Source organism: Agelaius tricolor, unplaced genomic scaffold (assembly GCF_023055355.1).
Source record: "Agelaius tricolor isolate 1412-34295 unplaced genomic scaffold, bAgeTri1.0.p SCAF_89, whole genome shotgun sequence".
Classification (NCBI taxonomy): domain Eukaryota; kingdom Metazoa; phylum Chordata; class Aves; order Passeriformes; family Icteridae; genus Agelaius; species Agelaius tricolor.
The window spans coordinates 226,317-242,917 of record NW_027269349.1 but is presented as its reverse complement, the minus strand read 5'-3'; the positions used below and the strand labels follow the sequence as shown (position 1 = coordinate 242,917).

The 16,601-nt window shown below is 54.6% G+C and overlaps 1 protein-coding gene across 2 annotated transcripts in view; it reads right to left on the bottom strand.

Moving 5' to 3' along the window:
* WDR7 (WD repeat domain 7) overlaps window positions 1–16,601 on the bottom strand; it is a 44,510-nt gene that overhangs the window by 9,576 nt on the left and 18,333 nt on the right. For both annotated transcript variants that reach the window (XM_071418702.1, XM_071418701.1), the window contains exons 17-24: window positions 16,236–16,316; window positions 15,612–15,730; window positions 14,224–14,347; window positions 11,774–11,887; window positions 7,130–7,351; window positions 3,856–4,042; window positions 1,133–1,250; window positions 218–367 (exon numbers count right to left, since the gene is read on the bottom strand). In XM_071418702.1, coding sequence (XP_071274803.1) covers window positions 218–367; window positions 1,133–1,250; window positions 3,856–4,042; window positions 7,130–7,351; window positions 11,774–11,887; window positions 14,224–14,347; window positions 15,612–15,730; window positions 16,236–16,316 — 1,115 coding nt within the window. The remainder of the gene's footprint in view (window positions 1–217; window positions 368–1,132; window positions 1,251–3,855; window positions 4,043–7,129; window positions 7,352–11,773; window positions 11,888–14,223; window positions 14,348–15,611; window positions 15,731–16,235; window positions 16,317–16,601) is intronic.

Here is a 16,601-nt window from a genome sequence, read left to right as displayed (position 1 = left end):
AACAAAAATTACCAGCAGCTGACAATCGCGTTCTGAAGGTCATCCCATCCCAACAGATCAGGCCGTTCCAAGCTGTGTCCAACCTGGCTTTGACCTTCTTCAGCTTGGGATATTCTCCCCAACCATTTAAAGTTTCTGCAGTACAAAGCAAATCCTTCCTACTCCCAAGGTCCACACGGAAAGCAGCTCCTGGAGCGGAGCCTCGTCCCTGGCTCACCTCCACCAGCAGGTCCACGACGTCGGAGGGCATCTTGTCAATGAGGATCTCGATGACGCGCAGGATCTCGCCCTTGGCGCGGGCCAGCGTGCTGGTGTGGATGTTCTGCTGCGACTGCGTGTTGGCCGCCAGCGCCGTGTGCCGGTGCACCTGGGGACCAGGGACAGCTCTGACACCGGGGAAGGGCCTCCGGGACCACGGCGCTGGCCCTGGACCCGCACCACCACCAGGGCTGGCCCTGGACCCAGCACCTCCTCCATGGGCCTCCAGGGCTGGCCCTGGACACTGCACCTCCTCATGGCCACCAGGGCTGGCCCTGGACACTGCACCTCCTCCATGGGCCTCCAGGGCTGGCCTTGAACCCAGCACCACCTCACAGTCACCAGGGCTGGCCCTGGACCCAGCACCACCTCCATGGGCCTCCAGGGCTGGCCTTGAACCCAGCACCACCTCCATGGGCCTCCAGGGCTGGCCTTGAACCCAGTACCTCCTCCATGGTCACCAGGGCTGGCTCAGGACCCTGCACCACCTCATGGCCACCATGAGGCCACCCTTGGACCCAGCACCTCCTCCATGGCCACCAGGACCATGAGGCCACCCTTGAACCCAGCGTCACCTCCATGTCCCCACCAAGCCCTGTGTGTCCCTGAGCTCCGCTGGGCTCCGGGCGGGGCTGGGGCGGCTCAGCCCAGCCTGGGACAGGACGGGCCGTGCCCGGGCACACCGAGCCCCCAGCCCCGCGGTGCCCACCCTGCCCAGCCCGGGCACACCGAGCCCCCAGCCCCGCAGTGCCCTCACCTCCAGGCGGCTCAGCCCAGCCTGGGATGGGCCGTGCCCGGGCACACCGAGCCCCCAGCCCCGCGGTGCCCACCCTGCCCAGCCCGGGGAGAGCCCCCGGCCCCGCGGTGCCCTCACCTCCTTGGCGATGGTGGTGATGAAGGCGGGCGGGCGGGCGGTGGCGATCAGGGACAGCGCGTGGCGAGCCGAGCGCGCCGAGTCGGCCGCGGGGCTCAGGGGCAGCCCCATTGTGATGCTAAACGGGAGCCGCACAAAGGCAGGCACAAAGGGAAGAAATATAGAGTGAAAAGATTAGAACCAGCTTATAATGTCAGTTCAAGGTCACCGGGAGCACTCCGGCAGTTCCAGGATAATGGACTCCCAACAAAGAGCAGTGATTAGGAGTCAGGGTGTTCCAGCATCAACCCCAAATCGAATAATTAACCATGAAGATTGAAAACAGTAAGTGCATCTGTCCGAAGTGGGCAAAAGGCCTTGTTAACAAATTATCTGTATGTGCTGAATACATATCACCCCACGGAGGCCCACGGCGTCTTGCCAAGGATTTATGGTTTGGTCTTTTACAGTATTTTAAACACAGCCTGAAAAATCCCCTGGCCAGAGTAATTCTCCTTAATTCAAGGCTTTTACTGGCTGTGACAAGATAAAAGCAAAAAGCAATAAGGTGGTAAGTACCCAGTAACTGCAAAAATAAAATTTCTACGTGCCCTGCACATTATCCAAAAATTCCCCAAAATGTAGGAACATGGACTCACGGGCTGGCTTGGGTTGGAGAAGGGGTTTTATAATCACCTATTCCACCCCCTGCCGTGGGCAGGGACACCTTCCACTACCCCAGACTGCTCCGAGCCCTGTCCAGCCTTGAACACTTCCAGGGATGGGGCAGCCTTTATTTTTCTGGATAACCTGTGGAAGGGGTTCCTCCTTCTCCCCTGTGCTCTCTGACTGATTTTTTGGGAAGAGAATAGCAGTTTATAATCCCCACCAGTTTATTTTCCTTTCCCATCCCTCACCCTCACTGCACAAATTAAAACTCCCAAATGTGAAACTAAACAAAGTCTCCTCCACAAGGTGATGTCCCCACTGGCCTTTCCCTGGAAAAGCACATGCAAATGTAAGTTCCAAACCCCTGTCCATGAGGTGTTCCATGGAAAAGGGGTGAGCCAGGGAAGGAGTTATCCCAGTTAACTTCTGGAGGAGTTGCCAAAGCCAGCAAACCCCGAGTGCCTTTTTCCCTCTCTGAAGGCTCAGTGCCACACCAGCAGTGCTTTCCCTGCAGGATGTAATACCAAATGTGCATTTTCCTGGAGAGCAACAGGCTGTTGGTGAACTGCATGCCTCGGGAGGATGTGACAGGGAGAGCTCGGGGCAGCCCTGGCGTTGCAGCCAGGACAAAAGCGCCCCCCAGACCATCCTGGGGTCAGAGCGCTCCAAGGCACAGATGAAATGCACGGACTGATCCGAGGGTGGTGTGCTGAGCTGGCTGCTCACATCACAACAGCCCAGAGAAGCTGTGGCTGCCCCATCCCTGGGATTGTTCCCGGCCAGGCTGGATGGGACTCGGAGCAGCCTGGACAAGTGGAATCTGTGTGAAACACAGCTTAACTCAGAAAGCAAAACCACAGCCACAAATGATTCCCATGATCGTCCCAGCCACGACCCCAGAGGCTCAGAATGCTGGGAGAACAGAGTTCATCCTCAGAGCTGAGCAGCCTCCCTTGGCACAGCGTCACCTCCGGAGCCGGGGCGAGCTGAGGAGTTCCGAGCACCTGAGTTTTGCCTAACAGCTCGGATATTCCCTTGATTCCGCAGGGAAAAAAGAACCCCACTCGTTTTGCTGGTCAATAAACGTGATTTCTTCTTTTCTATCTAAAAGCAGAAGCTTGACATAAAAGCTCTTTAATAAAACCTCCGGGAGAGGCGCCGGCAGCTGTGTGCCGTTATTGTGTCCACGGCAAATCCGGCACAAAGCGGGAGCTCAGCGGGGCTCCGCCAGGGTGAGATCCACACTTAACCCCTGCACACATTGTTGCTCCATTTCTTTCCATCTCCCTCCATCCTGGATCTGTCAGCAATGTAACAGGCCATTTTCAATCTAAATCTTGTTATGGATTAATAAGCAAACGCTTTCGCGCTTATTATGCAATTTATCATGAGGAAAATTGCGCCGGGCTCCTCAAGGCTCCACGCTGATCCCTTCATTTATTCCCTGCTCTTTGGAGGGAGAGCCAGACTAATCTTCCTGACAGCTGAGGGTGGAATCACACCAGCACAAGGACTTGCTGAAGAGCTGTGGGCGCTGGGATCCTGGAAGTCGGGATTTACATAAAAGGGGGCTTTGGGAAGGGACGAGGTGGTGCTGCCTCCTGTCACACTACACGGCACCACCGGAATTCACACAACAAACAATGGTAATCCAATTTGTCCATATTTCTCCTGCCAACACAGGGCAAAGACCCGTTCTTTGTATCCTGAGGAAATTAGAACTTACATAAAATGGGCTTAGAACAGTGTCAGAACCCTCAAGACTGATGGATGTGGGAACACATTTCTGGGATGGAAACAGCCCTGGGCAGCTCCTTATTGCAGGAGCCATTTAAATTCTGTGTTTGCCAACAAACATTTCATGGAATTACGGAATGATCCGGGATGAAAGGGACCTTAAGGACGCCACGGGCAGGGGACCCTGTCCTGTCCCCTAGTGCAGGCTGCTCCGTGCCTTGTCCAGGCAGGCTTTGGGCCCTTCGGGGATGGAGCAGCCAGGGCTCCTCCCCGGCACCCGCCCGTCCTTGCCCCGGGGGCCGCCCGAGCCTGGCACGCTGTACCCACGCTGTACCCACTTGGCCAGCTGCTTCTCGGCGTCGGCGCAGAGCTCCAGCAGCCCCATGAGCACGGCCGACACGTCCATGTAGGGCTCCCAGACGGTGAAGCCGCGGCCGATGAGGTCGATGGCGGTGCGGCGGATGGTGCTGTGCGCCGGGAGCCGCGCGCTGGCCGGCTGCAGCAGCAGGAACGTCAGCGCCTTGCCTGCAGGAGAGCGGGGCTCTCAGGGCATGCACACACCCCGGGCACCCTGGGCACCCTGGGCACCTTCCCCCGGCCCAGCCTGCCCCGAGCGGCTGAGCCAGCCTGAGTGCCCAACACAGCCCTGCCTAAGGAACAGCAGCAATGCACACTGCGGGGGGAATAGAAACGGAATCCTGAACCTCGACCCAGGCTCTGCACGTTTGGGAATATTCATACTGAACTGAACAGCCCACTTTACTCACACGTAAACAGAGGAGGGCAGCGCTGGCCAGTAATTTATTATTATCTCACCATCGTTATTTATTACCCCTCAATGCTGCTTCTTGTGGTAAAGATAATTGCTGATTTTATCAGGGTTCGCTTGAACTGTCCTCAACAAGTTGCTTGGTTTGTTTGTTAAACAAGACCAGGAAAAGCCAACGGAGCTTCTCTGGTTAATTCACACCAACCACTCCTGATCCGTGTGGAACAGCCCCCAAAATCCCCTCCTGTCATGCCACCAGGCTGATTTCCTGCCTCAAAACCAAACCCTGGTTAAAAAGGTGCTCAGATAAACCCTCTGCCCTCAGCACCCAGCAGCAGCCCTGACCAGAGGCGGTGCCAGGCTGGGACATCTTTGTTTAAAGCTCTGCCCGGGCTGGAGGCAAGGAATGAATATTGACAGAAGCATCCCGGCGCTAATGAGCTGTTCGTTAGGGCAATAAACATGTCACATTAGAGTCGGCAGACGAGGTAATTAGCCCTGGAAAGGCTCTGGAAGAGCCCAGCACCCCGGCACCTGTGCATCCCCAGCGCCCATGCACCCTCTCCACACTGAAATGCAGCTGGGCACAATTGCTCAGGCAGCCCGGGAACGCCATTCCCACTCCAAGTGGTGCTAAAACAGAGTTTTACTGCAGGTGCTTCACTCTGCACTGGCACATTTGCTTCTTGCATCACTTTATTAACCCAGATGTGCCCCAATGTGCAAATTCATCAGTTTTTGTCAGTGCACAGAAGCCCCTGGATTCCCAAAATGCCTCTCCTTGCTGTGGGATCTCTGTGAGCACACGGCTCCAGGCAGCCTTGTTATCCCCAGTTTGCCAATGGGTTTTAAAAAATGAAATTATTTGCTGGGCAAAATCAATAGCCCAGGCAGGAATGAGCCACTGAGAACTCTGATCAAGATCCAACTAAATCCAAATGATGGACTCCAAGAATAGGATTTAACTTGATTGTGACCCTTTCTAGATGATTTTTTTTCCCCTGATTTTCCACAGAGAGACAGAAATTTGGAGATTTTCTGGGTTAAGACTCCATATCCCTTCATTCCTTTCTGCTCAGTGGATTTTTAGTCTTTTATTTTTACACCAGATCTTGTCTCAGGTATCAAATCAAAATATAATTGAAAATCACTTGGTTTTTTTTGCATAATGATGATCAGATTATTTTTTCCCCCAGTTTCAATCAATCACCTCCCATCTGGAATTGCTCCAGGGCAGGCTGGACAAGCTTGGAGCACCCTGGGCTGGTGGGAGCTGTCCTTGCCCACGGGATGGGGCAGCCACAGCTGTCCAGGGCCTCTGGGCAAGAGCTGTGAGGGCTCAATGCAGGTGCCAGGCAAGGGCACAGCTGGAATTCCTGGAGAATTCCACCCTCTCCAGAACACTCAAATCCCAGCTCCTGCCACTGGAAGGCACAGAAACTCCTTGATGGATTTAGGCTTGCCCAGAGAAGCTCTGGATTGCCCACCCTGGAAGTGCCCAAGGCTGGGCTGGGTGGGACTTGGAGCACCCTGGGGCAGTGGAAGGTGACAAACAACAAAGGACAAACCAGATAAAAGCAGTGACAGTGCTCTGCACTCCCTAATCCCGCTCTTTTCCAGGAAAACGGAATGAAGACATCCCCAGGGGAGGCAGGAGATGCTGGGGGCACTCCCAGCCCATTCCCCAATCCCACTGATCAAACCCATCCCCAGGGATGCTGGGGGTGCTCACAGCCCGTTCCCACTCTCCAATCCCAATCCCACTGAACAGCCCCCTCCCCAGGGATGCTGGGGGTGCTCCCAGCCCATTCCCACTCCCCAATTCCACCCTTTTCCAGGCACACTGAACAGTCCCATCCCCAGGGGATGTGCAGGGGGCACTCCCAGCCCATTCCCACTCCCCAGTCCCACTGATCAAACCCCTCCCCAGGGGTTCCAGGGGCACTCCCAGCCCATTCCCACTCCCCAATCCCAATCCCACTGATCAGTCCCCTCCCCAGGGGTTCCAGGGGCACTCCCAGCCCATTCCCACTCCCCAATCCCAGTCCCACTGATCAGCCCCACCCCCAGGGTTTCCAGGGGCACTCCCAGCCCATTCCCACTCCTCAATCCCATTGAACAGACCCATCCCCAGGGATGCTGGGGGCACTCCCAGCCATTCCCACTCCCCTTTTCCAATCCCACAGATCAAACCCATCCCCAGGGGTTCCAGGGGCACTCCCAGCCCATTCCCACTCCCCAATCCCAGTCCCACAGATCAAACCCATCCCCAGGGGTTCCAGGGGCACTCCCAGCCCATTCCCAATGCCAATCCCACGGATCAGTCCCCTCCCCAGGGGATGCTGGGGGCACTCCCAGCCCATTCCCACTCCCCAGTCCCACTGATCAAACCCCTCCCCAGGGGATGTACAGGGTGCACTCCCAGCCCATTCCCACTCCCCAATCCCAATCCCACGGATCAGTCCCATCCCCAGGGGTTCCAGGGGCACTCCCAGCCCATTCCCACTCCCCTTTTCCAGTCCCACAGATCAAACCCCTCCCCAGGGGTTCCAGGGGCACTCCCAGCCCATTCCCACTCCCCAATCCCAATCCCACAGATCAAACCCATCCCCAGGGGTTCCAGGGGCACTCCCAGCCCATTCCCACTCCCCACTCCCAATCCCACTGATCAGTCCCCTCCCCAGGGGTTCCAGGGGCACTCCCAGCCCATTCCCACTCCCCAATCCCAGTCCCACGGATCAGTCCCCTCCCCAGGGGTTCCAGGGGCACTCCCAGCCCATTCCCACTCCCCACTCCCAATCCCACTGAAGGAGCCCATCCCCAGGGGTTCCAGGGGCACTCACAGGTGTGCCGGGCCAGGGAGTAGTTGGCGCCGGCGCTGGTGAGGCCGAAGCCCTCGGGGATCTGGCTGGAGCTGCGGGGCCGCGCCAGCAGCTTGGGGGGCTCGATCTCAGCGCCGAACTCGGCGCCGATGACGCCCAGCAGCACGATGGCCGTGGCCTGCTTGCGCCGCTCCTCGTAGGACGAGGACGCCTTCCTGGGCTGGGGCAGCGCCGCCGGGCAGCCTGCGGGACACACGGACGGACGGACGGACGGGGCACGGGGTTAGCGCTGCCATTGGCATCGGCGCCTCGGCCGCGCCCTGCGAGCACCGCCGCGCCCCCATCCACCCCCAAACACCTCCGGGCAACCCAAAATATCCCCCACACGCTGCGGGAACCCACGGGCAAAGACAGAAAGTTCTGTGTTTATCTGAGGATTTCTGGGCTGCTTCTCGCTCACTTTAAACTGACAGGTTGCAATTGTTCTTGGTTTTAAAAGGTGGGGTTTTTTTCAGGATAGGTTCTTTGCATTATATAAAAGCATCTTTTTGATATAGGATCCATCACCACATCCAGCCTCCTATTAAATGTCAGGATATTTAACTTTTAGGATAACACCATTAAACCAAAGGGATCTTTTCATCCAGCAAAATGGCAGCCATGGAATTACAAAACCACAATTACGAATTTTACATAAAAGTGAAATATTTGTTATTAGTTTAACGCAGTCCAGAGATTCTGAATCCCACCAAGCAGAGGAGGTTTTCTTATTTGGAGTAAAATCCCCAAATCTGGGAAGAAATTATTGGAACAAAACCAGATTCATTTTAACAAATAAAGCCCACTCTCACCAAGCTGTTGATTTCCAGCAACCTGGGAAATTCCCTACCATTTATTCCAAAATTTAAGAAGTTTTAATCCTCCCCAAGTGCTGTTTGCTGAGGAATTGGGAGGCATCCCCTGGATTAATGCAGGGTGGATTAATGAAGCGCACGGGATGTCCCTGTTAATGACATCCATGGGGCTCCCGAGGAAAACAAGGAATTAACCAAAATTTAGGAGCTGTGCTCGAGCCAAAAGGGAGAGAAAAACAAGGGAAACCTTAACAATGGGAAGGGAGGCAGAAAAGAGGGAAAAAATCGATAGCAACTGCCTTTGGAGGAAGAAGGATGCGAAGGGGCTGGAACAAAGCAGGGCAGGACCGGCTGGAGGTGCCCAGGAGCCGCTGGAGCCTGTCCCACACGCTGTTAACCCTTGCACAGCCGCAGGGAGCCTCCCTCACACACGGAATGGGCTGGGCTGTGCGGGACCCAGGGCCCATCCCTCATCCACAGCCCAGGCACTGCCCAGCCTGGCTCTGGGCACTTCCAGGGTGGGGAGCCCTCGAGCTCTGCGGGCCACAGAATCTGCACCAAGGGAATTTTCATGTATCGACCTGGAACGGCCCAAGAATCCTGCTGGGAATGCGTGGATTCCCCTGGGAAAGCTGCCAGCCCGGGCACCAGGAGCTGAGCTCCCTCCTGCTGCTGCTGCCCCTGTGCCAGGACATTGCTCCTTATCCACCCCACAGCAATTGCACCCAGCACAGGGGGAAAGACCCACGGTGTCCCACGAGCCCCATCCTCACAGCTGCAGGGCAGGATTTGCTGCCTCAAACAGAGAACAACCCCCAAAATCAACTCCAAGGAACCCAAAGCGAGCCAAGGCAAGCCCTGAGGTGCAGCAGAACCCCCTCTGGAAGAGGAGATCCCACCTGGCCGTGCCACTTGGGTGCTTTGTCCCCATGCTGGGCGCCCCTTTAATCACAGATCCATTGTCCTGACAGGGGCCTGGATCAGCCCATCAGGGGCAGGAAATGAATAACCCCAATGGCTCCACGGGAAAGCACAAGCTGTGCTGCCAGGAGGGCAAAAACCCCGGGACTGCAGCTGGAAAAATCCCAGTCCAGGCTGAGGGAAGGACAAAACAATCCCTGGTGTTCCCACTGCAAGCCCTGCGGCCTGGGGGCATGGAAACAGGGGGAAAGTGCCTAAACCTGCCTGGATTGCAGGATGGGCAGGGGGGGAAAGTGCCTAAACCTGCCTGGATTGCAGGATGGAAACAGGGGGAAGTGCCCAAACCTGCCTGGATTGCAGGATGGGCAAGGGGAAGTGCCTAAACCTGCATGGTTTAGGATGGGCAGGGGGGAAAGTGCCTAAACCTGCCTGGATTGCAGGATGGAAACAGGGGGGAAGTGCCTAAACCTGCCTGGATTGCAGGCTGGGCAGGAAGGAGGTGCCCAAACCCCCTTGGCTGCAGGCTGGGCAGGAAGGAGGTGCCCAAAGCCCCTCGGTTGCAGGCTGGGCAGGAAGGAGGTGCCCAAAGCCCCTCGGTTGCAGGCTGGGCAGGAAGGAGGTGCCCAAAGCCCCTCGGTTGCAGTGAGCCTGGGTCAGGCTGCAGCTGCCCCCAGCTCCCCTGATGGGCTTTGCAGACCCCTTGGGGAAGGAGCTGCAGCCCAGCTCACATGAACAGGATTAAAGGAATTCTCCGAGGGATCCACAGAGGGTGTGGCACAGAGCCAGGAACCCCCAAACCCAACCTGAGCCCCATCCCTGCCCTGAGCAGCCCTAGGGCCCCTGGGCATCGCCTGCTCCGGGGTGTAGCTGCTCCACACTTGCACCAGGCCCGGGAAATGCAGCAATTCTGCAGTCACACATTGCACAGGGATCCGGTATCTGCTCGGCACGCAGAGGGCTCTCCCCAAATAAATCACAAGTGAAAATATTGCTCAGGAATGGCCAGACGGACGCTGCAGGAACAGGAGAATGTTTTATAAAGCTGGGCCGTTCCTGGGTGCGCGGCTCCCTCTGCTGGCTCCACTCACAGCGGGAGCTGCAATTCCCGCAGAATTTGGGAATTCCTCCCTGCCGGCCCATCCTCTGCGATGGCTGCCATCACTAATCCGGTGCCGGCTGCTTCTGACAACAAATGCAACCGGTGCTCTGGAATATCTGGGATTCTGAATGGGGAATAATGGAATGGCAGAGCTCTTTAGGAGCCGGGAGCTGTCATGCATTAGAAATGACACCTTCATTTCTTTAATTGCAGGTAGAAGATGTGCTTTGCTTTAAATGAGGTGTTTTTCATTCCCATCTGCTGCAGTTCAGTGGAATTTGCTGAGGGAATGCTTCCCTGTGCTGCAGCAGCACCTGGGAACACGAAATGGGTGAGGATGCTGCAGCCTTCCCAGGGAAACAGGCAGAGACAAAATGGACCCTGTGCTGCTCAGATGGGGAATTTCAGGCACCTTTCAGCCAGGTTTGACAGCACTGGGCCCACCCATCAAAACTGCCCTCACTGAAGGGATGAGAATCTCAATTTTTTAAAGATCTGGTTATTGTTAATGGGATCTCAATATAAAGTCTGCAGAGCAATGGTATTTAATACTGGATTTGAACTTCAGTGGCAACTTCCCAACGGGATCACTTGGAACAAGCAGTGATGAGCAAGGTTTAATTTGGAGCAGTTGCAGCCAAAATAAAATTAAAGACAAAACCAGCACACACCCTTCCACCAGACTTCTGATGTGCAGGAATGGGATTGTGGAGTTTCAGAGTCACTGGCATCAATTTTCCTACAAAAACTCACCCACAAAACCAGACCCACAAACCAAAAAATACCATTTCAGAAGTGATGCAATGGCTTTAATGGCAGCAGGCCTGGAGCTCAGGAATCCATCCCAAAAGGAAAATGCTGGGAAGAAACCTGGGAAGCTTTAATGGCAGCAGGCCTGGAGCTCAGAGGAAACCATCCCAAAAGGAAAATGCAGGAAGCCAGGTTGTTAAAATTCACACTGCTACAAGCCCAACAGGAGCAACTACAATTAAAAGTGCACTTACCATTTGTTACAGAGCTTCCTTGTGAAAGATTTAATTTCTCTGAGTAAAACAGTTGTAATATCACACAGAACAAATAATGAATCACTTGGGAATTCATTTGAGGTTACCCAAATCAGAAAGTCTGGAATTTACACAATTCAAAATATCCCCTGAATAAGCCAGTTCACCAAATTCCCAAATTCTGACCACTGGAGCCAGGAGAATTTATGCCCAAGTGGGAAAAAACGCTGCTGCCCATGTGTGAAGTATTTAAACAAAACATTTGGTCTCTTTTTAGTTATCCAAAAAAACTTTTCAGGCATTAAAAGGAAATTTGAGGACAGACCGAATTTTCTAAGTAACTTCTGAATAAAAACCACTGGAGTGTATTAAGGATCCTCAGCTAAAATGTTTCCCTGTCCTTAAGTTCTGAGGTGCAAATGATCACTTTAAGAAATGATCTTTATGAGGGGAAGCTTTGGGGAATCCCAAGTTGGAAAAGAGAGGCAATCCCATCAACAAGCATTGGTGCTCATGGGACCATCAGAAACTGAGCTGAAGGTGTCAGAAAATTCTTATTTTCCCTCTCTTGTCCCCGTACAAAGCTCACTGTGTGCCCCGGCACCCAAGGCTCGGGATGCAGCCCCTTGGTTCAGCTCCTGCCCCGGAAGGGACGGTGTGGGGAGCCAGTGTAAGGGATGACAACAGCCCAGAGACCCTTTACTCCTGCAGAGCTGCTGTGGGCAGATTGAGAGCATTAATTAAGCACCTTCGTTATGCTGGGAGCATTAATGATCCCGGGGCTCACCTGCTGCGATGTCGTCATCCACCAGGTCGTGCTCCTCCTCCTGCGCCTTGGCCTCGGCTCCCGCGGGCTCTGCGGCGGCGCCCGCGCTCTGCAGGGCGTCTGTGGTCACCCCGGCTGGAGAACAACCAAAACCAGGGCTGGCAACGGCTCCCTGCTCCTGCAGCAGCAGCTGAACCTCACTGCAGCCCTCCCTGCCCTGCTCCTTCCCCTCCGGCCTCGCACGAGACGCTGGGCCCCAGCCAGGAACAGCAGAGTCTGCAACGGGTCTGGCTCTGGCATGGATTGCTGCCCATTGCTGCCCATTCCAGCCAGGAACAGCAGAGTCTGGAACGGGTCTGGCTCTGACATGGATTGCTGCCCATTGCTGCCCATTCCAGCCAGGAACAGCAGAGTCTGCAGTGGGTCTGGCTCTGGCATGGATTGCTGCCCATTGCTGCCCATTCCAGCCAGGAACAGCAGAGTCTGCAATGGGTCTGCCTCTGACATGGATTGCTCCCCATTGCTGCCCATTCCAGCCAGGAACAGCAGAGTCTGCAACGGGTCTGGCTCTGGCATGGATTGCTGCCCATTGCTGCCCATTCCAGCCAGGAACAGCAGAGTCTGCAGTGGGTCTGGCTCTGGCATGGATTGCTGCCCATTGCTGCCCATTCCAGCCAGGAACAGCAGAGTCTGCAGTGGGTCTGCCTCTGGCATGGATTGCTGCCCATTGCTGCCCATTTCAGCCTCAAACAGCAGAGTCTGGAACGGGTCTGGCTCTGGCATGGATTGCTGCCCATTGCTGCCCATTCCAGCCAGGAACAGCAGAGTCTGCAATGGGTCTGGCTCTGGCATGGATTGCTGCCCATTGCTGCCCATTCCAGCCAGGAACAGCAGAGTCTGGAACGGGTCTGCCTCTGACATGGATTGCTCCCCATTGCTGCCCATTCCAGCCAGGAACAGCAGAGTCTGCAACGGGTCTGCCTCTGGCATGGATTGCTGCCCATTGCTGCCCATTCCAGCCAGGAACAGCAGAGTCTGCAACGGGTCTGGCTCTGGCATGGATTGCTGCCCATTGCTGCCCATTCCAGCCAGGAACAGCAGAGTCTGCAACGGGTCTGGCTCTGGCATGGATTGCTGCCCATTCCAGCCCCAAACAGAAGAGTCTGGAACAGATCTGCCTCTGCCATGGATTGCTGCCCATTCCAGCCAGGAACAGCAGAATCTGGAACAGATCTGGCTCTGGCATGGATTGCTGCCCATTCCAGCCAGGAACAGAAGAGTCTGGAACAGATCTGGCTCTGGCATGGATTGCTGCCCATTCCAGCCAGGAACAGCAGAGTCTGGAACAGATCTGGCTCTGGCATGGATTGCTGCCCATTCCAGCCAGGAACAGAAGAGTCTGGAACAGATCTGGCTCTGACATGGATTGCTGCCCATCCCTGGGAGTGCCCAGGCCACTCTGGCACAGCCTGCTCTGCTGGGATGTGTCCCTGCCTGCTCCAGACCATCCAGGACAGCCAGCAAATCCCATTTTCTGCTGCCACACTGCAGGTTTCCCTTCAAAACAAACCACAATGCATCCAAACTAAAAGAGCTTTAGGAACAGGAGAAGCACAAGGCCCCACAGGTCATTTCTGGGCAGAAAGGAGCTAGAATAAGGAACATTTCTTTATCTTTCCTATGCTCCTCCCTCTCCTAGCAGAGAGCTTTTCACAAGTCTGTTAGATCCCAAATAATTCTTATTCCCTTCAATTCCTCCAACTCTGCACCCTTCATTCCAAGAGTTTCAACGCTTACCATAAAAACCTAATCCCAAATTTGCCAGTTTTGACCCACAGGAATGACTTCCAGTCTAACTGAGCTCAAACCACATCCCAACATGTTCCATTAGGATTCAATACCACGGACACTGGAAAACCAGCTGGGGAATATGAATGGAAAATCATTTCCAGGGGAAAAAAGCTCCTGGGAATGCCCTGAATGCCTGCAGGGAGAATCTCATGCCAGGATGGATAACTGGGAATGTGGGGTTCCCAGGATAGATGGGAATGTGGGGTTCCCAAGATGGATAACTGGGAATGTGGGGTTCCCTCAGTGGGTAACTGAGAATGTGGGGTTCCCTCAGTGGATAACTGGGAATGTGGGGTTCCCAGGATAGATGGGAATGTGGGATTCCCAAGATGGATAACTGGGAATGTGGGGTTCCCTCAGTGGGTAACTGAGAATGTGGGGTTCCCTCAGTGGATAACTGGGAATGTGGGGTTCCTCAGTGGATGAGTGGGAATGTGGGGTTCATTCAGTGGATAATTGTGAATGTGGGGTTCCCAGGATGGATAACTGTGAATGAGGGGTTCCCTCAAGGAATGACTGTGATTGTGGGGTTCCCAGGATGGATAACTGTGAATGAGGGGTCCCAGGCCCCACACCCCTGTTTCCCATACGAGGGCAGTGCCTGCCAGGGTGCTCCTTACGGGAGATGACGCTGTCCATGTACTGGGGCAGGTAGGGAGCCCAGGTGTCGATGGTCTCCTTGCGGCCGGCCTGCTCGATCCTGCGCAGCTCCGCCAGCAGCAGCGCCTGCGCCGCCTCCCGCACCTGCAACGGGGCAAACTCAGCTCCAGAGGGGCACCAGCCACACTGACACCCAGCCCTAGTGCCCTTCCTGAGGGTTAAACCGGGATTGAACTGGGAGCTGTTCCAGCAGCAGCGCCTGCGCCGCCTCCCGCACCTGCAACGGGGCAAACTCAGCTCCAGAGGGGCCAACAGGAACTGCACAAACAAACACAGCTCCAGAGGGGCACCACAGGAACTGCACAGACACAGCTCCACAGGAACTGCACAGACACAGCTCCACAGGAACTGCACAGACACAGCTCCAGAGGGGCACCAGGAACTGCACAGACACAGCTCCACAGGAACTGCACAGACACAGCTCCACAGGAACTGCACAGACACAGCTCCACAGGAACTGCACAGACACAGCTCCAGAGGAACTGCACAGACACAGCTCCAGAGGGGCACCAGCCACACTGACACCCAGCCTTAGTGCCCTTCCTGAGGGTTAAACCGGGATTGAACTGGGAGCTGTTCCAGCAGCAGCGCCTGCGCCGCCTCCCGCAGCTGCAGGAACACCCAGCACAGCAAACACAGCTCCAGAGGGGCACACACTGAACAGGCACCAAGGCTTAGTGCTGTTCCTGAGAGTCAAACCAGGCTTTAAATTCCATGAAAATAGAAATTGGAACTATTCCAGCACAAACACAGTTCTGATGCCTTCGGTTTCAGCGTTCACGTTTTCCACGTTCTGCACTGCGTTAGTGTGTAACTCTGAATTTCACATAAAGTGTTGGCAAGTTCTCTTCAGAGTTTAGTTCAGAGTTTAGTCACACCAAACAATCTTTTTCCAGCCACAGAGCCACAAGCACAAACAATAGAGAATTGAGAGGAACAAACTGGGAGGGTGGGACTGCACAACCTGGAGATGGGATTGGACAATGAACCCCGATATGGAAACGGAGCAAAACTTATAAAAGTGTGAAAATTTGTGACCTGGAGTCCATCAGGGGTGCAGCCCTTGCACTAGCCAAGGTGTATCCTTTAAAAGCCTTTTATTAAGGCAGAAGGGTGATGGAAAACATTTCCTTTTAAACTGGTGCAGCATGGTATTTAAAAGACAAAAAAGACCAAGAAGGACTCTCATATTAAGAAGTAATTGTGCTTTGTTGGACTCCAACCTGCTTTTGCTGTTACTCCTTTTTTCTCGCGGTGGAAATAACAGTGGCAACAGCAGGAATGATGATGATGAGCAGTTAATAACAATAACAATAACAATAAGAAAGAAGAGGAGGGCTGGGCTCACCTCCAGGCAGCGATCCTGCCACCGCCGGGCCAGCATCTCCAGCAGGGGCGGCCGGAACCTGTCGAGCCCCAGCAGGTCGGGCAGCATCACGCAGTGCATGGCAGCCAGCTGGCTCCAGCCTGGGGAGCACAGACAGTGAGCCCACAGTCACCAGCACGGCCCTGAGCATCACCCAGCCCAGCCTCACCCCCCTCTGCTCGCGTTTCAATAGCAGCAGGGACACCAAACCCATCCTCGCCTAAACGCGTGCAGACAGAGCCGAGCGCAGCTCATCCTCATCTGCACACTGCTGTCCTTATTCTCCACCTGGGGTCTTTATCTTAGCACACTCAGTCCAGGGGCATTCCTACTACAGCTCTGGGCAGGTAAAACCAGGAGAGAAAGCCAGAGTTCAAATAAAAATGTCCCATATTCTATTAAATATAAATGTCCGGTGTTCAGTTCAAATCTCCACCAACACCGAAACTCAGCTTGAAGCGGTGTGAAAAGCCAGCAGGAAAGCCTAGCCCAGGCACCCTTGGAGGAATTCCCTTAGAAATCAAATACATGATTTGGAAATCAAAGAACAATGAGGAGGGCTCTTAGCTGGAGTAAAGGACAAGTAGAAAGTGAGGAAGGAAATACCTTCGTTGACTAAGAAACAGGAATGGAAAGCAGAAGTGTCAGAGTGCCCAGATTCCGTGCTGGAAGCAGCAGCAGGAGCAACTTGCAGAGGAAAGAAGAAGAAATAAAAAGAGAGAGAAAAAAAAGAGAGGGAAGTGAGGAGAGCAGCAGCAGAAGAACGGGTTAGTATCACTGGAGAATGGAAAACAAGGGGAGGCTGGCGTGATCTTCAACTTAAATATTCAGCTTAAAAGTAACACTCAGCTTCAAAGTAATATTCAACTCAAAAGAATATCCAACTTAATGAGAATTCCAGGTTTTCCAAGAAGGAAGAGGCAGACATGCAGCTGCAGAGGAACATGGAGACAGTGGCAGGAGCTGGGATGT